At 41.4% G+C, this 25,692-nt stretch overlaps 1 protein-coding gene across 8 annotated transcripts in view; it reads left to right on the top strand.

The window, feature by feature from the left end:
• The window catches only part of DCUN1D4 (defective in cullin neddylation 1 domain containing 4), a 90,717-nt gene extending 67,610 nt beyond the window's left edge, over positions 1 to 23,107 (top strand). For 7 of the 8 annotated variants that reach the window (XM_066279833.1, XM_066279835.1, XM_066279837.1 and 4 more), the window contains 3 exons: positions 16,926 to 17,030; positions 19,667 to 19,769; positions 19,889 to 23,107. In XM_066279833.1, the coding sequence (XP_066135930.1) occupies positions 16,926 to 17,030; positions 19,667 to 19,769; positions 19,889 to 19,944 (264 nt within the window). In that variant the 3' untranslated portion in view covers positions 19,945 to 23,107. The remainder of the gene's footprint in view (positions 1 to 16,925; positions 17,031 to 19,666; positions 19,770 to 19,888) is intronic. The other variant, XM_066279836.1, reaches the window with a different exon arrangement.
• Positions 23,108 to 25,692: the final 2,585 nt, after the last annotated feature.

Genomic DNA, 25,692 nt, shown 5'->3' with positions numbered 1-25,692 from the left:
AGTCAAGTCAAGTTGATGGGTAGTGTTGTTCAGTCTTTTATATTGATTTCTGCCTATTCTATCAGATACTGAGAGAGCAATGTGAACTGTTGAACTCTCCAACTATATTTCTCTTGTCACTTTTGTCATTATTTTGGTTTCTTTTTAGACATTAGGTTGAGATACATTTAGTATTGTTAGGTCTTGAAGAATTGATCCTTTAGTGTTATGAAATGTCTCTGTCTTTGGTAATATTACTTCTTCTGAAGTCTATACCCATTCCAGCTTTCTTTTGATTCAAGTCTGCAAGACATGTCTTTTTCCATTCTTTTACTTTTAAGCTATTTGTATCTTTGTAGTTAAAGTATATTTCTTATAGATAACATATAGTTGGGTCTATCTGACTATATCCATCTTGGGATGCTTAAGCCATTTACATTTAATGTAATTATTGGTATGATTAAGTTTATATCTCCTATCTTGCTGTCTCCCCCCCCTCCCCCCAGTTTGTCTCATCTGGTTTTTGTTTTTTTCCCTCTTTTCATGACTTCTTTTGGATTGAGGGTTTTTTTTTTATGATTTCATTTTATTTCTACTGTTGCCTTGTTAGCTATATCTTTCTTTGTTTTATTTTTCTTGTGGTTAACTATAGGCTCTATAGTATGTATCTCTAATTTTTCACAAATTTTCTTCAAATAATAATATACCACTTCATGTATAATGCAAGAACCTTTATAGCAGTATACTTCCTATCTTGCTGTTGTATGTTTTACTTATACGTGTGCCATAAATCTCACAATTTATTGTACTTAGTCTGTTCAGGCTATTCTAACAAATACCAGAGACTGAGTAATTAATAAACAACAAAAATTTATTTCTCACAGTTCTGGTGGCTGGGAAGTCCAAGATTAAGACACCAACAGATTAGATGTCTGGTGAGAGCTTGCTAGCAGCTGTAACCTCACAGTGTCGGAAGGAAGGCGGGATCCCTCTGGAGTCTCAATTTTTTAAGAGCACTAATCCACATTCGTGGGGGCAGTTGGTAAATACCTCTCAGGGCCCCACCTCCTAATACCATCACCTTGGGGATTAGGATTTCTAACATGAATTTTGGAGGGACACAAACATTTAGACCAGGGGTTGGGAACCTATGGATTGTGAGCCAGATGTGGCTCTTTTGATGGCTGCATCTGGCTCGCAGACAAATCTTTAATAAAAAAATAATAACATTAAAAATATAAAACAGTCTCATGTATTACAATCCATTCATTTCCTGCCACTCATGTTCATGGTTGCGGGTGGCTGGAGCCAATCACAGCTATCCTCTGGGACAACACCAAATTTTTATTGGATAATGCATAACATACACAGGTCATTGTATGGTTCTCACGGAATTACATTTTAAAATATGTGGCATTCATGGCTCTCTCAGCCAAAAAGGTTCCCGACCCCTGATTTAGACCATAGCATATATTGTTATCATTTTGGTAGATATTTTTTATATTTACCCAAATATTTCTTTTGTACCGATTTCTGATATCACTTGCCTCCTGCCAAAAAAAATCCTTTAACATTTCTCATAGTACAGATCTTCTGATGATCAATTCTCTAAGCTTTTACTTTGCCTTCAATTTGAAAAGGTACTTTGCTGGAAAAAAGATTCTAGGTAGATGTAATATTCTTTCAGTACTTTAATGGTATATCTATTGTCTTCTGTCTTGAGTAGCTTCTGGTAGCAAGACTAGTGTTGTTCATTATTCCTTTGAACATAATATCTTGTTTTCTGACTGCTTTTATTCTCTTCATTGCTTTTCCCAAGTTGATTACACTGTGTGTTGGCATAATTGTCTTTTAAGAACTATTTTTTTAATGATTTTATTTATTCATGGGCTTATAGTTTGTATTAAATTGGGGAAATGTTCCACTGTTATTTCTTCAAATGTTTTTTCTGTTCTTCCTCTGCTCTCCTGTGGGACTACAGTTATACCTATGTTCGGTGCTTGATGTCCATAAACATCAGATGCCATTTTTTTCAGGGTATTTTCCCCTCTGTTTCCTTGGTAGCTGTGATTGCCATGTCTTCTAATATTAATCTTTTCTTCTGCACTGTCTAATCTGCTGTTAATCCTAGCCAGTATATTTTTCATTTCAAATACTGCTGTTTTTCATCTCTAGAAGTTTCATTTGGGTCTTTTTTGTGTGTGTTGCATCTCTCTCTTCATCGTGACAGTACTTTCTTCTACCTCTGGGATATCCAGAACACATTTATAACAAGTGTATAACAACTTGGTCTTCAGGTTCATCCTCACAGCCAGTTCTGAGTCTCTGGCTAGTGGTAATTTTTATCTTGGCTATGAGTCATATTTTATAGCATCTTTGCATTCCTAGTATATATATATATATATTTTTTTTTTTTCTTTGTATTTTTCTGAAGCTGGAAACGGGGAGAGACAGTCAGACAGACTCCCGCATGCGCCCAACCGGGATCCACCCGGCACGCCCACCAGGGGCAACGCTCTGCCCACCAGGGGCGATGCTCTTCCCACCAGGGGGCGATGCTCTGCCCCTCCGGGGCGTCGCTCTGCTGTGACCAGAGCCACTCTAGCGCCTGGGGCAGAGGCCAAGGAGCCATCCCCAGCGCCCAGGCCATCTTTGCTCCAATGGAGCCTTGGCTGCGGGAGGGGAAGAGAGAGACAGAGAGGAAGGAGGGGGGGGTGGAGAAGCAAATGGGCGCTTCTCCTGTGTGCCCTGGCCGGGAATCGAACCCGGGTCCCCCGCACGCCAGGCCGACGCTCTACCACTGAGCCAACCGGCCAGGGCTATATATATATATTTTTGATTGGATGCTAGATATGATAAATTTTATGTTTTTGGTTGCTGGGTCTTTTTGTATTCCTTTAAACAGTGTTGGATTTTTAATTATTTCTGGTACATGGTTATGTGGAATCAGTGTGATCCTTTGAAAGGGCAGAGATTCTACCACCCATGGCCTTGAGTATTGTGAGATCTTTCCCCTCTGGTTCGTGGGAATAGAAACTGCTCCCAGCCCTGTGAGCTCGGGACGTTCTGCTTCTCTCCGCGGTGGTTCTTCCCCCAGCTCAGTGCTTCCCTCTCACACGGGCACAGGGAAGTCCTGGGCCACAGACACGGAGGCGCTGCAGGTCGGGTTTCCCTCTGGGCAGCTCCCACCTCACTAGTATTTTGACCCACAAATTAGTCACTTTTGTCTCCTGGAACTCTGTCTATTCCAACTCAGCAAGGCCCCGGGCTTGGTTTGGCTCCGCCTTCCTGCCCTGGGTGGCCTGGACCCACCTCCACACAGTCAGCTGCCATCACTGTGAGGCTGGCCTCGTGCTTCCTTTTCCTCGGGGTCATGTCCTGTGCTGCCTGTTGTCCAGGGAGTGCAAGCCATCAGTTCACATCTTTTGTCCAGTTTTGTGGCTGTTTGAAGTGAAAGGGAAATCTAGTTTCTCTAACTCTATCTTAGTGAGAAGCAGAACTCAAAGAGGTTTTTATCTCTTCAATCTCTTTTTTCTACTAGAAAAATGACTTCTAGAGGTAATAACTTATAATTAACATAGCGGACCTTTTAAAATCAAACTTTGAATGGAAATTAAATTTTCTAACAGTTTTAATATCCTAAATGTTCTCTATTGCAAATAAAAATGGCATATGTTAAATATTGTGCTTTAATATACCAGAAAAGAAACTATCATACAATACCAGAAAATGATGAAGTGACTCATTTAATATCTTTCCACCCAGATTGTAGTCTTAAGGGTGGGATCATTTTTTTCTTCACCTCCAAACTTTGAAGTTCATTAAAAATCGTAGTAGCCCAGGCCGATAGCTTAGTGGGTTAGAATATTGTCCCAATACACCAAGGTTGTGGGTTCAATCCCCAGTCAGGGCACATACAGGAATCAACCAGTGAATGCCTAAATAAGGAGAAAACAAACCAATTTTTTCTTTCTCTTTCTCCCTTCCTCTCTCTTAAAATCAATTAAAAAAGTAGTAGTTGGCTATCAAGTTATAATTTTTTTCTCCTAAATTTACCTTGATTTGCACTTATTTATAGTGTTATGAGTGTCATAGACTCGTGAAACTTTATAGCTGAAAGAAGTGATAAGTCATCTGTCCTGTCTTGTCATTATGCAGGTGAATAAACAGAGCCAGAGAGGAGGGGACAGTACAGCCGAGCTCTGCCCCTGAGGCGCAGGCCAGTGTCCTCTTCACAGTGTCCTCTCCACTTCACCTTCCTTGACTGACATCTGTCACCTTTCTAGGTGATCTTGTGAGAGGAAGATGGTGGGATATAAGTTAAGAGCTAACAAGTGGAAATCTGTCTCAGTATGTTTATGCATAGGGTTTTCCCCTCAATATGAATTATTTCAGTGTATATATACATACAAATATTGTTGTATGACTTCTTTTAAATAAAACATCCATTTTTTTTCCTTTTTAAAAGAATTTTTTTAATATTCCTTTTTTTATTGTGTGAGAGAGAGCTAGGAAGGGAGAGAGAGGGTGAGAAGCATCAACTTGTAGTTGCTTTCACTTTACTTGTGCATTGAGCTTCTCTGTGTGCCTTGACTGGGGTCATGTCAGGGTCCCGGTCCCCTTGCTCAAGCCAGCGACCTCGGTGTTCTGGGTCAGTGCTTACCCACTGCGCCACAACAGGTCAGGCCCATTTTTTTTCTTGGTTCCCTTTTTTAAAAGGACCTAGAGAGAAATAATATTGGACAAAGAGAATGCAATAAAAGACTAACTACAGTAATTCTTTTGTTGACCTGGAGATAGTTATTAAATATCAGTTAAATTTGGTCCGTCTACATATGTGTAGTAGCGAGGTACTCTGCTGAGTCCCGGAGGGAGCTGGCACTTGGGGTAATGAGGAGGACGCATGCTGGCTGAGGGGGCACTGACAGCAGCAGCACCGTGGCCTGGCTGAGTAGCCACCGTGAACTCACGGATGCTGCTCTTGGGTTTTGTTCTGATTGTGTGGTCCAGCCTCGGTGCTGGAAGGAGAGATAATGGGGTGGGTTGAGAGGGAGGAGTGCGTGGGCTTGGAGGGCAGAAGGAGGTGAGAGGAGCCCTTCTAGAGTGTGTGAGATAGGTCTAGATAGAATCCGAAGGCAGCGGAGTGTAGAGAAGCTGCTGGAGGGGGAGACAGGGAGCCTTCCAGGGGAGGGAGAAGGACTGGCAGTGAGCAAGAGGAGTGGGAGATTTCTCTGCGGTGGGGGAGTCTTGGCTGGCTCACTCCTTGAAATAAAGCTTTAAGAAGTTGCAAACAGAGGACTCTGGAGGCTGAGCCTGTGTGTCCCTGATGCACTCTCCTTTCCAGCATGAGGTACCAGTGCAATTCACTGTCTCTGAGGTGGTGTTTCAGGGAGATGTAAGAGGTCACACCTGTTACAGATAATGTCTCTTCTTTTTCTAAGTAAAACAGTAGCTCAGGCATTTCTATTTTAAACTAGAAATTATTATATTATAGATACACAATTTGTTAAGGAAAATTTGCTGGGTCTTCTGTTTATCAGAGAATTCTGCCTGACTTGAACCTCAGTTGGTTGTGATCATTTTCATTCAGGTACTTTTCTAATTTGAGACGGTTTTTCACTTCCTTTTTTTAAAATTAAGTGTCCTCAGTGTAACTCCGTCACTCCTACCACTTTGTCCCCATAGTCCCCCTCCCCCCTTCCCTCTGGGATTTGCTGTCCTGTTATCTGTATCTGTGTGTTATGTATATATAATTTCACTTATCCCCTCACATTCTCTGATCCTCTGACTGCTGCCCCTCCACTCCCTGTGACCCCGCCTCTGCCTCTATTCCGTTCCTCAGTTCACTTTGTTCATTAGATTTCACATAAGTGAGGTCATATAATATTTTTCTTTCTCTGCCTAGTTTATTTCATTTAGCATAGTAATCTCCAAGTCCATCCATGCCATCTACGAAAGGTAAGATTTCCCTTTTCACGGCCACATAGTATTCCGTTGTGTGTGTGTGTGCATATATATATGGAATATATATGGAATGGAAAGAGATGAGAAGCATCGATCATCAGTTTTTCATTGCGCGTTGCAACACCTTAGTTGTTCATTGATTGCTTTCTCATATGTGCCTTGACCGCGGGCCTTCAGCAGACCAAGCAACCCTTTGCTGGAGCCAGCGACCTTGGATTCAAGCTGGTGGGCTTTTTGCTCAAACCAGATGAGCCAGCTGCTCAAACCAGATGAGCCGGTGCTCAAGCTGGCGACCTTGGGGTCTCGAACCTGGGTCCTCTGCATCCCAGTCTGACACTCTATCCACTGCGCCACCGTCTGGTCAGGCTATCACAGCTTTTTTTAATCTACTTGTCCACTTACGGACACTTGGGCTGTTCCCATATCTTGGCTATTGTAAACAATGCTGCAGTAAACATGGGGCTGCATATCTTCTTTTGAATCAGTGATATGGTGTTCTTAGGATATATTCCTAAAAGTGGGATGGCTGGGTCAAAAGGCAGTTCCATTTTTAATTTTTTGAAGAAACTCCATACTATTCTCCACAGTGGCTGCACAAGTCTGCATTCCCACCAGCAGTGCAGGAGGGTTCCCTTTTCTCCACATCCTCACCAGCACTTATTCTGTGTTGTTTTGTTAATGAGCGCCATTCTGACAGGTGTGAAATGTTATCTCATTGTGGTTTTAATTTGCATTTCTCTGATGATTAGTGACATTGAACATTTTTTCATATGCCTATCAGCCATCTGTATGTCCTCTTTGGAGAAGTGTCTATTCAGTTGTCTTGCCCATTTTTTAATTGGATTATTTACCTTCCTGGTGTTGAGTTTTAGAAGTTCTTTATAAATTTTGGTTACTAACCCCTTACCAGAAGTATTGGCGAATATGTTCTCCCATTGTGTAGGTTGTCTTTTTAATTTTGTCCGTGGTGTCTTTTGCTGTGCAAAAGCTTTTTATTGTAGTTAGGTATAGTCTCAGTTGTTTATTTTGTCCTTTATTTGACTTGCCCGTGAAGATAAATCGACAAAAATATTGCTACAAGAGATATCGGAAAGTTTACTGCCTATGTTTTCTTCCAAGATGCTTATGGTTTCAACACTAACATTAAGTCTTTTTGAGTTTATTTTTGTGAATGGTGTAAGTTGGTGGTCTAGTTTCATCTTTTTGCATGTACCTGTCCAATTTTCCCAACACTATTTGTTAAAGAGACTGTCTTTACTCCAGTGCTCTTACCTCCTTTGTCAAATATCAGTTGTCCATATAGCTGTGGGTTTATTTCTGGGTTCTCTGTTCTGTTCCATTGATCTATATGCCTGTTCTTATGCCAGTACCATGCTGTTTTGAGTACAACGGCTTTGTAGTATAACTTGATATCAGGAAGTGTGATACCTCCCATTTTATTATTCTTTTTCAAGATTGCTGAGGCTATTCATTCTTTTTTGGTTCCATATAAATTTTTGGAATAAGTGTTCTATATCTTTGAAATATGTCATTGGTATTTTAATTGGTATTGCATTGAATTTATAAATTGCTTTGGGTAATATAGACATTTTAATGGTTTATTCTTCCTAACCATGAACACGGTATATGCTTCCACTTGTTTGTATCTTTCTTGATTTCTTTTTATCAATGTTTTATAATTTTCCGAGTACAAGTCTTTAACCTCCTTGGTTAAATTTACTCCTAGGTACTTTATTTTTTTTGTTGCAATAGTGAAGGGGATTGTTTTCTTAATTTCTCTTTCTGATAGTTCATTGTGGTATATAAAAATACCTCTGATTTCTGAGTATTAATTTTATATCCTGCCACCTTGCTGAATTCATTTATCAGGTCCAGTAGTTTTTTGACTGAGACTTTAGGGTTTTCTATGTACAGTATCATATCACCAGCAAATAATGATAGTTTTACTCTTCTTTTCCAATTTGGATGCCTTTTCTTTCTTTTTCTTGTCTGATTGCTGTGGCTAGGACTTCCAGAACTATATTGAATAAGAGTGGTGAAAGGGGGCACCCCTGCCTTTTTCCTGATCTTCAGGGGATTGCTTTTAATTTTTGCCCATTGAGTATGATGTTGGCTGTGGGTTTGTCATAGATGGCCTTTATCATGTTGAGGTATGTTCCTTGTATTCCCACTTTGCTGAGAGTTTTGATCATAAATGGGTGCTGGATTTTATCAAATGCTTTTTCTGCATCTATTGATATTATCATGTAGTTTTTCTCCTTCCTTTTGTTTATATGATGAATCACATTGATTCATTTGCAAATGTTATACCAGCCTTGCCTCCCCAGAATACAGTGTGTCCTTAAAGTCATGGTGCACTTTTGACCGGTCACAGGAAAGCAACAAAAGACAATAGAAACGTGAAATCTGCACCAAATAAAAGGAAAACTCTCCCAGTTTCATACCTATTCAGTGCAGTTCGATGTGGGCTCATGCACAGATTTTTTAGGGCTCCTTAGGTAGCTATCCCGTATAGCCTCTACAGACTCGTCACTGACTGATGGCCTCCCAGAACGGGGTTTCTCCACCAAACTGCCGGTTTCCTTCAACTGCTTATCCCACCGAATAATGTTATTCCTATGTGGTGGCGCTTCATTATAAACGTGCCGATATTCACATTGCACTTTGGTCACGGATTCGAATTTAGCGAGCCACAAAACACACTGAACTTTCCTCTGTACCATCCACATCTCGACTGGCATGGCCGTGGGCTGCTCCGCTGTATACATGGTGTATGTCATCATCTGTGCATGCGCACATGTTGCCACATCATCCTACAGAAACTAGGAGGGTTTTCCTTTTTTTTTTTTTTTTTTTATACAGAGAGAGGGATAGATAGGGACAGACAGGAACAGAGAGAGATGAGAAGCATCAAACATCAGTTTTTCATTGCAACACCTTAGTTGTTCATTGATTTCTTTCTCATATGTGCCTTGACCGCGGGCCTTCAGCAGACCTAGTAACCCTTTGCTCGAGCCAGCGACCTTGGGCTCAAGCTGGTGAGCTTTGCTCAAACCAGATGAGCCCACGCTCAAGTTGGCGACCTCGGGATCTCAAACCTGGGTCCTCCACATCCCAGTCCAGTGCTCTATCCACTGTGCCACCGCCTGGTCAGGCGGGTTTTCCTTTTATTTGGTGCAGATTTCACATTTCTATCGTCCTTTGTTGCTTTCCTGTGACTGGTCAAAAGTGCACCATGACTTGACGGACACACTGTAAATCCCACTTGATCATGATGTATGATTTTTTTCATGTACTGCTGTATCAGATTTGCTAATATTGTTGAGAATTTTAGCATCTAAATTCATCAGGGATATTGGCCTGTAGTTTTCTTTCTTTGTGTTGTCTTTGCCTGGTTTTGGAATCAGAATTATGCTCACTTCATAAAAGGAGCTTGGAAGTTTTCCCTCCTCTTGAATTTTTTGAAATAGCTTGAGAAGGATAGGTGTTAGTTCTTTGGATATTTGGTAAAAATTGCCTGTTAAGCCATCCAGTCCAGGACTTTTGTTTGTTGGGAGTTTTTTTTTTGTTGTTTTTTTTTAAGATTTTATTTATTTTTAGAGAGAGAGGAGAAAGAAAGAGGAGGAGGAGCAAGAAGCATCAACTCTCATATATGCCTTGACCAGGCAAGCCCAGGGTTTCGAACCAGCGACCTCAGCATTCCAGGTCGACCCTTTTTCCACTGCGCCACCACAGGTCAGGCTGTTGGGAGTTTTTTTATAACTGTGCATTAGGTAGTGCTGTCTGACATTGAAATTTTTGTGGTATCTTTATGAAGAAAATGGGCTCAGTGGTACTGACCTCCATGCCACCTGTTTTCCTTGTTCTAGGAATGCTTCTCGAGGGTGCTATTTTCTCTCTTGTTTTATGTATTACATGCAGTTGGTCCTTTCATGGGCATGGTTATTCCTTCAGGCTGACTGGCTCTAAGGGTCAACCTTGATCTTGTGTATACACATTGTGTGCAATGTCTGTCCTGTTGGGCGTATTTATTCTCCACAGTGTCTGGTGCCTGCTAGACTCCACCTTTCGGCATGTTGCATGTGTAGGTAGCTGAGTCTAGGGTTGGTGCTGTCTGCCACCCACTACCAGTTGTGTTGTCTCTAGATCTTAGGTTGGGGTTAACTGTTGTTTGTAACCTGCTGTGGGCTATCTTTCTGCAGCTACTGCACTTTTCACTGTTTCTGTCTGCTTTTCCTGTGTGTGAGTAGTGTGGGAGGGGCCAACCTTTGTATAAGGATCAGCTTCCTCCTGCTTTAGAGATGATAGCAGCTCTGTAAAGCCCTAAGCTCTGTAAGAATTCTCTCCACCTTTCAACTGCTCCTCCTCTTTTTGCAGCTGCCTGGGCTTCCTCAGTCTTCTGTAGTAAGATGTAGTATGGGCTCAGACTGGCCTCACCTAACCAACCCCTCTACAGGTTGCACACTTGGTGGGTTAGGGCAGCTGAGATTGTGAATACAACATTTGTGGGACCCCTTACTTCAGGAGTCTCTTGGTCAGAAGCTCAGTACAGGGAATGTGGCCCCTCAGCCACTGCTGGATACTCAAATTTTATTTCTCCCCAGTAAGGTGAGCAGGTTCAGACTGAGTGTGTCAGACAGTTTCCTCTACAGAAGTTCTTTCAGCTGTTGAGACCCTGGTCTCAGGGAGGAAGACTGAGAGAGTCCTTTCCTGGGGCTGACTGTGCCCCTCCCGAAGGTGGCTAAGCCCCTCGACCAGATCCAATAATAGATTCACAGGGACCTACACATTAAATGTCCATGCTCCAAGCCTCTCTCCTTTCCCCCTGTGGAATCTAGCCTAGCAAGACAGGACACCCAGCACCCAGGCTGGCTGGCTGTGAAGCTCCTCCCTGTCCATTGCACAGGAGCTGCTGTGCTGCTGCTGAAAACAGAGAGTGGAGCTCACCCCAGCTGGGCTGGGTGTAAGGAGCTTTTCCTTAGGATACCGCTCTAGCAAGGGCTATTGGGTCCTGAACTGATGCTCTCCACAGCTGGCCCCTGAATGTGCCAGCCCTGGACCTCCCTGGCAGAAACGCAGCGCAGACCAGTGGAAGACACTGCCTGTGACTGGCCCTCAGCAACCTTCTTGGAGCTACAAGCAATTCAGAGTTTGTGGCTGCCTCTGCTGGGCCCAGGTGTACATGGAAATACCAAGCTGCCTCCTGGACTGGCTTTTACCCACACTGGGCCTGGGGGAAGGTCTGCTTAAGAGGCCAAGTTTCCCTGAGTCCTACCTCCTGCAGCCTCTGTCTGCTGGCTGTTGTTGGGCTCAGCAGCTGAACAAGCCTCTGCTAGAGTCTAGCACCTGCTGCAATTCAGGAATTAGGAAGGGTGGTGGGTGTGTGGCTCTGCCCCTCAGCCCCGGGTGTCAGTCTGTCCAGACTTTTTTCACAGACCTCAGTAGGGTGTGGCCTCTGAGACCCAGAGGTGTGGTCTGCACTCTCTCTGGACAGTTTCTACTGAGTCTCCTGTGAGGTGGAAGCATCAGTCCTCAAGTCTGGAGCGTGTGAGGGATGCTCCGGTCTCAACACCAGAAAACTGAGTCACTGACACGTCCCCTGCTTCCTGGCCTGTCAGAATGACCCATTCCCATGACTGGGGTAGGAGGGACTCCCGAGGGCTGAGCAGTTGCTTTTCCCGGGGCTGATGACGCACAAAGGGGATGTTCCACTAAGAAAGATGGCAACTGCAGTACTGGAGAATGAGTTAGCACAGAAATTCCAGTGGCTGACCCCCACAGTGTTTCTCTCTGGGCCTCCAACTCCACACTTTCCTCCTGCGACTCCAGTCCTCTCAGCTCTGCCCTGTTGGAGCCCCGAGTAAGTGGCTGTGAACAAGATTTTCTGCGCGGGCCCTTTAAGACAGTCTGCGTCCAAGAGCTCAGTCTCTCTTGCAGACAGAAACCCTGCTCTTTTCACCACCAAATGCTCTTCGGGCACCTCTGCTGGGCTCTGGGGCTCTAGGCTGGGGCTCCGGGCCTGGGGCTGAGGATCCTCCCCTCTCAGGCTGACCCAGCCCACCGTGAGAGTCCCTCCAGACCCTCAGCCACCGCTTGCTCCTGGGAGCGGGGCAGCCCTTTCCGCATCTCCGCCCTTCCTACCTGTCTCAGTGTGGCTTCTTCTGTGACTCTTGGTTATAGACTCCTCTTCGTTTAGTCCAAAGTTGGTTTTTCAAGATGATTGTTCTTAAATTAAGTTGTAATCCAGTTTGGTCCTGGGAGGTGGCAGTTGGAACGTCTGCCTACTCCATTGCCATCTTGGACTTGAGTTTTTACTTCTTAACCACTATCTGTTTCCCTCTCCACAGAGCTCCCCCAACACACCATGTACACACAAACCCCTCTACTTTTCCTCCCATGATTTCATTGTAAATTACAAAAAAAAAAAAAAAAAAAAGAGGATAGGTCAGGGTGAGAACAATAGTAGGAAGGTTTTATAGTTTTCTCATCCCAGGTCCGTTATCCTGAACCTTGTCAGCCTTATCTTTCAGAGTCCTCAGTTTCTAATGTGTGTAAATGTTGAATCACTGTGTTTTAGACCTGAAACATGTTGTATGTCAATTATACCTCAGTAAAAAAAAATATTCTTTGCTTATTGCAGGCACAGATTTGCTCAGCAGTTACTTGTAAAGCTAGTTGGACTGCATTTCAATTTATAATTAAATTTCTCTTTCTTCATTACTTACCAGGGAAGCAAGATGGTACACAGTGAAGAGCCCAGGTTTGGAATCAGGCCTCTCGGGTCGGGTCCCAGCTCTACCACTAGATGACTGTCATTTTAACCCCCTTGGCCTCAGTTTTCTTATTCATAAATTGGGGGCAATAATAATAATGCTTATCCTAAAAGGGTTGTTGTATTAAATGATTTTAAGTATAAGGCAGTTAAATAATTTTTGACTCTGATTAAATTCTCAATAAAAGTTAATTATAGAATTAGAAATAGTTATTGAATTATTATTCACTGACATTACTTAGGTGTCTGCAAACCTCATTATTTTCCAAGAGTAGTGCTTAGTGATAGAATCTGTAGCAAGTAAAATGATGAGGAAAGACTGCCCATTGGCAGGTGTTTTTTCTTTTGTTAAGGAAATGTCAGTAGGTGAGCTTAATTTATTACCTTGCAAACATTGATCTATAAGATAATGCTGGGTAAGTTCTAGGAGCATAATTATTTAGATTCATTTTTCCCAATGGGAGGATACTCCTGGGTTTTATGACTTCTTACGTGTTTTTTTTAAAAATATGTATTAAAAAGAAAAAGGAACAACTCCCATTCAAAAAACTGATTTGCTGTATTTTCAGTTTTATAAACTGAGTCACAGTATTTGATACTGGAGTTAGAGCTCTCTATTTTTACCGTGTGTTTGTTTACTTAGGTAGCTGTGTGAAGGAGGGCTGCCTCTTCTCACTGTGTTTTGTATTCCCTGTGGTCTAGATAGAATTCTATGACGTACGTCGTAGGTCTTCATTGTAGTCCTTTTGATTTCACATACTGCTTTCTGACTTGGTTGTCACCATGTATGTTTGTGAATCAGGGTCACTTATCTGTTATTTTTTGAGTCCCAACTAGTTCTTGAATATCTTAGGAATACTGTCAATTGAAGATTTTTTTCTTTATAATTTTAATAACAAAAGGTTAACCTTTCACATCTAAGTCTTAAGCTCTCAGAGCTTTGTGAAAATTGGAAATAGGTCATCTGAAATAGGCCTCTGAATAGCATATCTGGATACGTAGATAGTTGAAGATTAATTTTTATAATATTGTTTATATTTGCATATATACAATTACCTGTTTATTTCAGTTATTGTCTAAGTCATTTGTGCCATTTAAGGGGGAAAAATGCCTAATTTTCACATATCATAGGAGACTTAGACTGGAACAGTCTTACATAAACAAAGGCAGTAATTTTTTTTCACATTAGAAATCTACCCTAATAACAAGTCATTATTCTGTATGTTAGCTGGTACTGGTCCTTACCTGGAGGGTTGCATTGATTCCACTTACAAAACATGACTTCTTAAAATATTCAGAGTAGAATCCTTTGGTTTTATAGCTGAAGCTGTACCACTAAGAAGCCTCATCTCATCTGTAACTGCTAGTTTTAATCTGATTAAAGGAGATAAGACAGAATCTAGTTGTGTGTTTTAGGGGGTTAGTATGTCTTTGGTGTATGAAATCTGTTCAGTTTTTGTTATTGGAAAAATAAAAAAAAATTGAATTTATCTTAGAAAATAAGTTTATGAAATACATTACAACACTGTCTTGAATCAAGAGGTAGGCAGGGAGAAGTCTCATTTCTTCTTTAACCTTGATGGGCCTCCTGGGAATGCTGATTGACTCGTACAGTCTGTGCCAAGGTTCATTCTGCTTAGATTCTGATCTGAGGACACAGGAGCCTGTCCCTTGCCCCATGAGTGGAGGATCCAGGGTCGATGATGACAGTATACTATTTTAATTTCTTATAAAGAGCTCTGGATGTCTTTGCTGTACTCTTTGAATTAGTTAAGGTGATTATTATTTTTTTAAATGCCTGGCTTCATAGCATCCTGGGAGATTCATTTCACTTTTAATTGGGAACCCCTTGGCAGAGAATGCCATTAGGATCTTTGCTGTCGAAGAACCCCCTGGGCGTGTCTTCATTTTAATCTTCAGTAGATATTTGTTGTGGGATCGTTGGACTGTGTTGTTCCCAGGAATTCTGAGTGTTTACAGTTATAGCCATTTGCATATAGCCTCAAATCTACGCACAGGCAATGTTGGTTATCAGCGAGATGCCACTGTTCAGATCTTGAGTGCATCCATAATATCTTTCTCTTATTTGCTAGGCAGAAGATGGTGTTAGTGATTGTGCGCTGCTGGCTGGCACCCTTGCAGAGCAGGAGTGAGTGAGTGCTGTTCAGCTTCCGGTCCTGTGAGTCTGATGCCTTTCCTCCCTGTTTGGGCATCACTGCCAACCAAACACATGCATCGAAGTCCTTCATGATCATCAGTTTGTCAGATGATTCTATTGTTGCAGAGTCTTGTCTAGGTCTTTTGTATCTTTTTCTTTCTTTTTGTCACCTTAGTGTATGTCCATTGTGATGGGGACATAGGCGTTGATGATGTTAGAAAAGGACACAGTATATATCATGGCAAGACCAGTGATTTTAGTTTTAGTGAATGATTACAAACTTTTCCAAGGGAAAGCTTTCCCAAGCACCAGTGTCATCAGCTCAGTGCTGTTCAACAAGTGAACTTTGACTCAGTCCTGTGGTTCCTCGTGTGTTTTCAACAGTTTACTCATTTTTCTTGTGGATTGCTTCATAGTTTGGTGTGCTGTTGCCGTCTGCCATGCCTGTGTGTCAGGGTAAGAGGAAGTTTTCCATTTTCTTGCACAGTGCGTCACAGAAGTAGAAGCCTGTGACATGCAACAAGCCAGTAGGGCTTGGTTGGCAAAAGGTGGACAATCTCTAGAGCACCTTTTCCCTTGTCCCCTCTCCATCAGGACTAAGTACTACGGCCCTGAGCAGGATGACAGGGCCAAAGGTCAGGCAGAGAACGCCGTGGAAAGGAGGCCCCACCTGTTAGCGTTGAACTGTGGAATTGGGATTCTCCCACCATCACCAGACTTAACCTGTGTGGCCTGTAACAGAGAAGGGTGTTGCGGAGCCTTCTGACCTGGCCTGTTCGAGAACGGTTATTATGTTGTATGACTGAGACGAAGAGACGGACCTACTGCACCTCTTTTTGTATCTTCATCTGCCTTGTGTGCTGTTGCTGAGTGAGGCCCTTATGTTTGCTCTGTTAAGTCCTTCACTTTTAAATCAGTGTCAAGGCCAGAAATTCTCTGTGTACTAAAGAGTTCCTCGCTGCCGAGTCCTGAGGCAGCACTGTGTTTCATCGGGAGGTACGTGTGGCTGCATACGTTGCTGACAGTGGCGGTCACAGTGCCGTCCCTTAATTTGGTGGGCAGTTGGGTTCCACCACAAACGGGATAGCCAGGAACTTTTTCCCTTTGCATAAAAGTACTTTTGCAAATTTCTACTGGAGTAAAGATACCACATGGAGGCTAGCTTTGGATATATGTAAGGTCACTGCTTACGGCCCCAGGTCCTATGTCCCAGGACATAGAAGTCCCCCACTTGTAGTTCTGGAAAGGAAATTTGTAAGAAAGTGTGGAATGAAAACTAGGATCCTTAATTGCAAATGTAAGTGGAATGAGCTTAGTCTGCCCATTTCAGGGTTATGGACTAATTTTTTCTGTTCTTTATGTAATGTTATCTTTCACTTGGTTACTAGTTAGGAGTATTCTGCTAGGCAATTTCACATCCAACAAATCCAAGGTAAGAACCATAATACATAGGCTGTCTTTCTCCCAGAGAGGGTGGAGGAACATACTCTTTCGTGGAGAGAACCTCCAGAGCCCCAACATTTATTGTGAGCTGAATGTAACTACAACATTTTTAGGTACAAAAGAACCCCACAGTTACCAATGAAATAAAATTGTTGGGAAAAATGATATTTATTAAGGAAACCTAATTCCTAAGCATAGAAATCAAAACCTTTAAACTCCATTTAGTTAAATTATAGGCTTTGGGGTGAGCAATTATGATTTTGATAATTGTAAACATCAAACAGCAAGTGATTGAGTTATGGATTTTTATTTACCCCGTGAAATAATCATAGATACTGTTAAATCATAACTAATTGATTTTATATTAATGTAATCATTCAGTTGACACAAATCTTCAACAGTATGAGTATATAGAACCAGAATGATCCAGCCTTCCCTGTGTTTGACTGCCTCTCCTCCCCCTTAGCTGTGACCCAGGGTTTCTGTGGTGTGTGATAAATGATCAATGAGCTGTTCACTAATGTCCTGTTGATGTGAAGTAGAAACTTGGATTATTGGAATTTATTGTTGGGGGCATCTGGCTCATCCTTGTTTTTGTTTGTTAAACAGGAAAAGGACCAGCGCAGCCTAGACATAAACACTGCCAAGTGCATGTTGGGACTGTTATTAGGAAAAATCTGGCCCCTTTTTCCAGTTTTTCACCAGTTCTTAGAGGTACCAAGTTTGCTATTTTATGGAATATATTTTTGCTTGCTTAGAACTACCAAGTATACTTATTTAACCATTTATATAATTTTCTGTTTGTTATACTTTTCTGCCAATAGGAATTATTGTGACATGATTGCTGTCAATTAGCAGCTAGCTGTTTTTCCTGCCGGCGTCTGTGTGTGCACTTAGTATTGTATTGCATCCCTCCTGGTGAAATGCATCCAGAGCAGCCGCAGTTTTGTCCTCTCCTCTCCTCTCCTTCTTCATCGTCATTTTAAAGGCTTTGCGTTTGTTTAGATTTCCTGCTCTTGATAACAATAGTAAAACAAGATTGACTTTCCTTTATGGCTTTAAGTGAATCTTCACTTTCATTAAGCAAAGATTAAAAAAGAGACATTGGCCTTATTATTAAAAGAAGTCTACTTTTATCTCCAAGTAACTTTGGGACCTTGAATCAATCTAAGTATTAGGCATAGTGACAAAGTCTCCTTCAGTTTAAATTTTTTTCACATTTGTATTAGAAATAATCCAGCACTTTACCCCATCATTCTTTGTTTAAAAAAGAGCTGGTTTTGATGCAATGTAGTACCATAGGAATTGGAAATACCTGAGATGTAAGTTTGAGTTACTAGCATTGTCATTATCAACAGCGTTCTTCTTGCCCTCCAGCCCCAACCCCTCCCCCCCCTTTAAAAAAATTCTATTTTCACCCTAAACCACTTTAAAAATATGTCTTTTGCTTGAAAGGATGAGAGTGTTAGGTCTTTGAGGAAATTCAGGGACTTACCCTGCCTCCAGCTTCATTCTTGAAATAATCTTTCTTACAAGTTACTTTATATATCTGTCCAGAAAAACTTTTAACAAATATGATTCTTTGAAGACTATTGTTAAAAATTGCTCGTAACATTACTTACTGAAACTCCTCAAGACAGGTATAAAAACTAGCTTTAATATAAGAAGTACCTGTTTACATGACAGTTCCCATCTAGAAATGATCCATTCCTAAGTTCTCTGACAACCCTGTGAAATGTTAGCTTTATTTGGAAATGAGTAGAAACAGCTCTAGTTCTCAGAGAGTTTAGCAGAATTTGAGCCTGAGTGTGCAGGGTTCTTTAGCTGAAAGATCTTGCGGCAAACTAGTTTGATTCTGCACAATTCCAGGAGCCCTACTGTATGGCCAGGGGCCGTCTCCATCGTGGCCATGCTCGGGCAGGTTCTCATTGACCTCGGGCAGATGGTCAAGAAACAGTGGAGCTAAAACATGGTGGGCACCGGCCGACGAGCACCACACAGGGAAAACACTTTCCTTTCACCCATCAGAGCTCACAAAGCCCTGACACATCCTCCAGTTCCACAACCCGGAGAATCTTCTCCAGTTTCTCCTAGAATCAAAGGCCCCCACAAACCTCAGTAGGGCTCAAAGCCCCTCTGCTCTTGTTCCCCATCTGCACACCTCTCTCTCTGCACAGACTGGCTTCTTCTGCGGCATTCTCCATTCCCTCTGTTCTCTCTCGGCAATCATGGCTTTCTTTCTGCCTCTTCTTCTTTTCTCACTCTTTTTGAAACTTTCTCGTGCAAAAACCTCTACTCCAGCAAACATTAGCAAAACAATGGCCCTTCTCAAGCAGGAAGGTAATTTGCAATTTCACAGACCACATATACCTGGCGCTGTCCAGCCCCCAATGCAAACTATAAGCGAGCAAACATAAAAATCGTATTTTACAAACTTATTTGACCAGCATCTACCAGGTGTTTCAATGACTGGGTTTTGCTTTTAGTTGCTTAGAAATTTAAACTTGTAGTCTGCTTCATTCTTTCTTATTAGTTTGCATTTTTCTTTTAAAAAGAGATGGTAATCCTTTCATTTCCAGCTTTCCTGTGTGCAGCCTCAAAACCATTGGCTCAGCTCTCTCTGCTTTTTGTATGCATGTCTTCTTTTCCAGGGTGTCTCACATTAGTGGTTAGGATTTAAAAATTGTTGGATCTGGCTTTTATTTCAAATCTTTATACAAGAATACTGTCATTTAAAATACACGTATGGCACATTTCTAAAAGGGATGCAAAACTGCTGCATGGCTCTTCTGATTACTTTTATGATCGGATTCAAGTGTTGACTTACTAGAACAGTCATCTCTGCAGTGGCTGGCACGCCTAGTCTGAGGCCGCCCGCCCGTGGCGCTGTGTGTACTTCCAGCGCTCAGCCTGCCAGTGTGCATCCGGTCATGCTGGGGCTTATTCACAGGAGCTGCTCTTTATTTAGCACTTACTGTTTGCCAAGCATGAATGAAGTGCTTTGCATATATTGCATAAATGAACTCTTAATCCTTGAAACTTCTCTACGAAGTAGGTATCATCATCATTTTATATAAAAGGGCCTTTGCAGTCAGGAAATATCACTTCTAGAGATATGAAATTGTTTTTTTTGATGTGCTTGTCATTCTGTGTTAGGTCTCCATAATATTTTTGTAATGAAAATTGTCATCTTAAGTTCTACTCCTGCTCTCTCTCTCACTGACCTCCTAGACTGGTGTTTAACACACCAGATGGAAAGAGGTAACTGTTATGAACTGCTGTATACAGCATTTGAAACTGTCCCATTTGTTAATTGTGTCAATAATTTGTATTACTTTTCCCTCCATCAGCAATCAAAATATAAAGTTATTAACAAAGACCAGTGGTGCAATGTGCTAGAGTTTAGCCGAACAATTAGTCTTGACCTCAGCAATTACGACGAAGATGGCGCATGTGAGTACGACACTGGAGCCCTCTTACCCCACCCCCACCCCCACCCTTGGGCAGTCACTCGTCCTTCTTGTACAGAGCCTCAGAGCTGTGTCGTTCTCTCTCTCTCTCCCTCTCTCCAGGGCCAGTTTTGTTGGACGAGTTCGTGGAGTGGTATAAAGACAAACAGATGTCCTAGGACTTCATGCATCGCAGCGCGAGAGTCACTGTTACCACAGTTATGTCAACCATTAGCCATAAATCGCTGTCTGTATCAAAGCGCATGCTGCTTTTCTTGCACTGTCTCCCTTTTGCAGGGACGTCTTTGGTGTTTGCTATTGAATGGGCCAGCTCTGCCTCTGTGTAGCATTGTTCTCTTGGAAGGCTGCTTTGCAGTTTGTATTTACACTACAGATTGGTGAATTTGCCAACGTCCTCACTGTGATTATGTGTATATTGCTGTTTAAATTTTGTATATGTGTATAAAAAGAAAAAGCTTCACCTAGAGATTATTTCTGCAAAAATGTATTGTAAAAATAATTTTTGTGTCATATTTCTAGTCCCTTTTTTCAAATGAACCAATTATACTTTATTTGGTCTCAAATGTAGCATTTCAGAAAACAAGACAGAACAACTGTTACCATAAGTAAATGTCGCCAAAATTCACCTTATTGTTCAAGAGGCCAACTTTTGAAAGGAGGTGGGAGTTACAACTTTGCAGAGGCATATGCCAAATACAATGTGGTTTACCTGAATATTAGCATTTTTAAATGATGAAACTTACAATTATTTGAACATACAGACATGTCCCATGTCACCAATAATATCCACCATGCAAGGCATGATATGATTTTCTAAAGTTAAAAGGCTGTAGTAATTTGAACATAGGTACAAATGAACAAGTTGAAATCGCACCTTTTTATTATTATTATTATTAAGTGGAGTGGTTATAAACCCTTATGAGCTCCCAGGAACAGTGTTTCTCTTTTGCATCCTGTCAGTGCTTGGTCTGCTGCTGCCTCCTGTGCCATTCGGAGTAGACTGGGTTTGCCACCTCCGTGGAAACTCGACGGCGTGCTGGCTTTTACAACCGCAGAGCAGTTTTAGTTGCAGCTTGAATTTTTAGTTAAGCTTCCGTGATGTCTAACTTTCCTGCCTTTTGGGGAAGGAACTCTAGTATGAGTGAGAGGTGTTTTGTTTTCCTTTTGTTTCTTTCATGCTAGGCTTTTCCTGGCAGAATGTCCGCTGCAGGCAGCGGGCACGAAACCACCAGCAGTGCTAACCCTGTTACACGTAGGGCCTTTCCCGGACAGGCCGCTCGTCGTGACCTGAGTAATTTGTACAGAAAGGTGACAGTCGTTTTTTATGTGGGTGATGAAACGAGTAAACAGGACAGGATTTTAGGTTTGTACTTTGTCTGTTTTGTTTTTTCTCCCCTCGCCTTACCCTTTTTTAGGAAATGTATAGATAACATGTTTCCCCTCAGCTCTCTGGTGCTATTGAATGACTAATTTAGTCCCTAAAGTTTTGTGAAAACATAAAAGTCTAATGATTTAAACCAAGTAAAAAGTTAATGGTGCACTTGAGTAAGTGAATGTTACCGCTGTGAGCGAGATCCGTGATTGGACATGTAATGATTGGAAGAAGTTGGGATTATTTCAGACTCTGGCTGGAAAATCTTTTGGATTAAATGGCGTTAAATGAGAGAGGCACACTGACAGTGCTACTCTTAACCACTATTTCATAGTTTCTTTGCAAACAGTGTTCAGATTTTCATATTTTTTTCCCTCTAACTGAACCACCAAAGACAGAAATTTTGTATGTATATACAGTGTGTGCGTATATACAAAGTCATGATGTGGTAGGGTTACTTCCTTTTTCTACCAAGTAGAAAGGTTTGGTTTGTTGTGAAATAAACCAGAAGTTACTTAACCATTCCCTGTTTAGGGATTATAGACTCACTTCTACCTATAAATTCATCCCAGTTTGCACAAAGCAGTATCTGGCAAGCACAGCTCTGGAGACCAATGTGTTGAAAGGGTCTCCCTTCCGACGGTGCCGCTCGGTGGTGATTGGCCCCAGGTTCAGATCGTGCAGAGCTTGATTCATTTTCGGAGGTGTCCCATGAAGTTTAAAAAAATACCACACTGTAAATTCCACAGGTTTTAAATTTGGTCAACGATAAGTCAGACATGAATATATAAATATAAATCATAGATGAGATTACTTTAAAAGCTATTGTTAGAGACTGGAGAATTCTTTAAACACTAAGCACAGTTAATCCTAAAATAACTATTCTAAAACAGGACTGTTAGAGGGGAGATGTTGCATTTCACACACAATGAACATTAATGGTGGAGGGAAAACCCAAGTTAAAAACTATTTCATGATGTATAATGTGAAAATACTCTAAAGAGATGATCCTGCGTTATGTAGAAAGCTCAAGATAAATTTTAAACTTCCTTGAAAAATAAACTGTGACTGCAGAGTGCTCCTGGGTTTTCTTGATGTTATGCTGGTATTTTGAAAGGGAGGTGAGTGGGCCAGACAGGAGTAAAATACCTTTTCTAAAAAATGTCCCTAAATTACATAAAATTGAGCAGTCACCAAGCGCTTAGTTACTGGCCTATGTTAAGTAAATTAGGGTGCCTTCTAGTTTTTCTTCATTACCTACGTCTACATCTTTCCACTGTGTTTTGAACTCCATACTGCAATACTCTGTCGTAACGCAATATAACTCTTAGGTGTTTACTGCTGCAATAGGTTGGAAATTTCATTATTTGATTTGCCATAAACACCCACTGTAATGTCACACGCAGCTTTTTTAAAGCATGCACCCTCAGTTCAGTGTTTGATAAACCTAACTAGACAAACCTGGTTTAACAGCAGATTTCCACTGCCTCTCGGTCTCCATTTTAACAGCGCTTTTGAAGTTTATACGGAAAGCTTTAAAAGTTGTGCCCTCAGTTTTTATTCTTACAACTGCTAAATAAAATACCTCTGTGAGCCTTATCTTTTATTCTTTCATACCTTATGTTGTATAATAAGTGTATAGAATTCACTGACCAACTAAAATGTTGGGTGTCTGTAAATGAGACCAAAACGTGGGTTGCTTTTTTCATAAAATTCTTTCTCTTGGGGGTTACTGTTAAATGAACAGCAGCTAACCTGTAACTGTGAATGCCTCGTGTCGTCAGTATTTGCATTACATTCATAAACGTGTGCAAGTCCTGTGACTCCCAGCTTAACTCAGATACTGTCATGCCACCTAACTTGAGTACCGCAAACTGGTTTTAGGTTTTAATGGAATTGATGTAAAATGATATCCCGTAAATAAAAAGTATTTGTGTTTGGTTTCAGAACTAGTTTGTGAATTATTCTTTGGCTTTTTCTTCCAAAACCACTTAAAGTAGTTTTAAAGTATTTTATTTTTAATTCCTTTTCTTTTTTCAACCTCTTATATTGAAAAAAATTTCAAAGCATAGGAAAAATGTGAAAATAGTATAATGAACATCCAACATATACTTATCCCCTAGACTTTCCAGTTTTTAACATTTGCCGCATTTCTATGCCACTGTGTGTGTGTGTGTTTCTCTCTCTAAATAAACTTTTCTGAACCAACTGAAAGTAAATTACATTATGACACTTTATACCTAATATTTCCAAAGGACATTCTTCCAGCCACAATACAGTGGTCATATTCAAGAAATTAACATTGATTTAATACTATTACTCCATATACAGTCTAGATTGAAGTCTCCCCATTTGTATCAATGTGATAGCTATTTTATTTTTAGCCCAGGGGTAAGCATGGCACTTAGTTGGCATGCTGCTTTAGTCTCTACTCTTTTCATCTAGGATACTTCCAGATATAGTGCAAACACTCTTAGGCCAAATAGTGATTAAAAAAAATATACTACCTTATGTTGTATATTTCTAAACACTGAGCTGAGAGTTGAGTGCTTACCTTGTGCCAGGAGCTGGGGTGAAACGACCGTCTTCTCCACCTCTTAACGCTACCACCATTCAGTCGGAAATGTGTGCCAGCCCTGGGGACCCCTCGGAAGTCGTCCTGCCCCGGAAGGTCAGCTCCCCGACGGCAGGCCCTCCGGTACGGAGTGGGTGCCAAAGAGCATATATGTGGAAGGAAGCTAGGAACAGAGTCCGCACTCGGCAAGGGATCGTCAGATACTAAACGGCTCACGTGAAGACGAGTGAAACCAGGCAGGACTGATGCAGGCTAAGATTTTTGGAAGCTTAAAAGCAAGAGAGGAGGGAAAAAAAAACCCGCCAAGATTTCTAAGACATAGAGTCCAGAATCCAGGTGCACACAGTTTACATTGGCGATGTGGATGGTTCTTTCAGCTCTAGTTTGGACCAAAAGCTGATGATAGAACCAGGAAAATACTCTTCTGGACACCTACCTACAAAGAGAGAAGACGGATGGTAGGTGGTCATAAAGGAAAAAGCTTAATCCTAAATTAATAAAAGGAGTGGGAAGTGGCAAATGGATTCTTACAGACGGTATTTTTAACCTGGACGACAGTGACAGTAGACAGTCATGTGGCACTTGTTATTATTATATATTTCTATTACTCAGTAATAGGAACTAGGAACACGAGATGTCTTCTCTGGGTAATATCAGTAGTTCACATAAAAATTAGTGAGTTGCAGGCAAGTTCTCTGACAGTGTAATTGGAAATGGGGGGTACGATGGGAGAGAATCAGTCACTAATATCTGCTCAAAACTAAAATCCCCGCTGAGGCACAGGGCATACAGGAAGGTTGCTCTACAGGGGGAGCATTTTAAAAGGTCGCTTTTTCAAATAATGGGATGAGGAAAGTGAACTGAAAAATGAAAAGCAGGACCCAGAGAACAGGAAGATCACTGGGTCGGCCCTGGTCTATGGCCACTGGGACAGTTGGCTTGGTTTTTTCTTGACAGCAACATTCTGGATTTGTTGGAATCCACAGAAAGGTAGGACATGTTTTCCATGGTGCTATAATGCATTGCTTCAGATGCAGCTGGCTCATTTGAATATTATCCCTAAATCCTGATGAGAAGAATAACTTTCAGGCAGAAGATAGGGTAAAGCTTTTATGATTCCTTTAGAAAGAATTGCCTTTGGAACTTGTTACAGCTAGAAAGAAAAAAAAAATTCACTTGAGGAAATAATAAATGAAGCTCTCCAGCCCTGCCTACTTTTCTAAGCCTGTACGGCAGATAATAATCCAAAATAGGGCACATTTGACACATTCAGCAGAAAATAGTTTGGTTTTTTTCCCACTGAATTTGTTCCTAGCATTTATCTTCAGTTGCCTTAACAAAAAAAAAAAAAAAATAGAATCACCCCATGTATATATGGAAGGGCAGTCAGTCACAGGGAGAGCTTGCAGGCTGGTGAGACCCTGGGTTCACTCCTCTCGTTATGGTAAGTAAGGAGGTGATGCTGAGAATAATAATTGGAAACTGAAAAAAATGAACTAGTAATTAAATGGAGATTTTCAAAAGCATGCCTTCAGTCCTTAGAAAGAGATTCTTTTGCAATCACTGAAGAACGCAGCGGTGATGAGTCCTGGCGATGAAAAGTTGGCTGAAAGGGTCTATTTTTCCCTCTGGTGCTTTCCAGCGGGGGCAGCTCAGGATTCCCTACATTTGAATAGTTGAAATTCAAACTGGTGTTCTCTAGAAATCTTTCCATACATGTGTGATGATGAACAGAGCAGCAGCTGAATTCAGCAACAAGCTAAGTCACTAAAATGTCTTGAGCCTTCTGGTAGTACATATATTGAAAGCCACTGTGTTTTCTCTACTTGCTTATTACTGTGTATGTTATGGCACCATGACCTGTCATGGCTCCTAAGACTCCATCGTGAGAGAAGGATTTGGACAAGGGTTATAACCCTATCACACATAAACCCTAAAGTCGAATACCGGTTTAATGTC

The sequence above is a fragment of the Saccopteryx bilineata genome, chromosome 5 (genome assembly GCF_036850765.1).
Source record: "Saccopteryx bilineata isolate mSacBil1 chromosome 5, mSacBil1_pri_phased_curated, whole genome shotgun sequence".
Classification (NCBI taxonomy): domain Eukaryota; kingdom Metazoa; phylum Chordata; class Mammalia; order Chiroptera; family Emballonuridae; genus Saccopteryx; species Saccopteryx bilineata.
The sequence above is the reverse complement of the archived record's forward strand: the minus strand, read 5'-3'. Positions and strand labels throughout refer to the sequence as shown.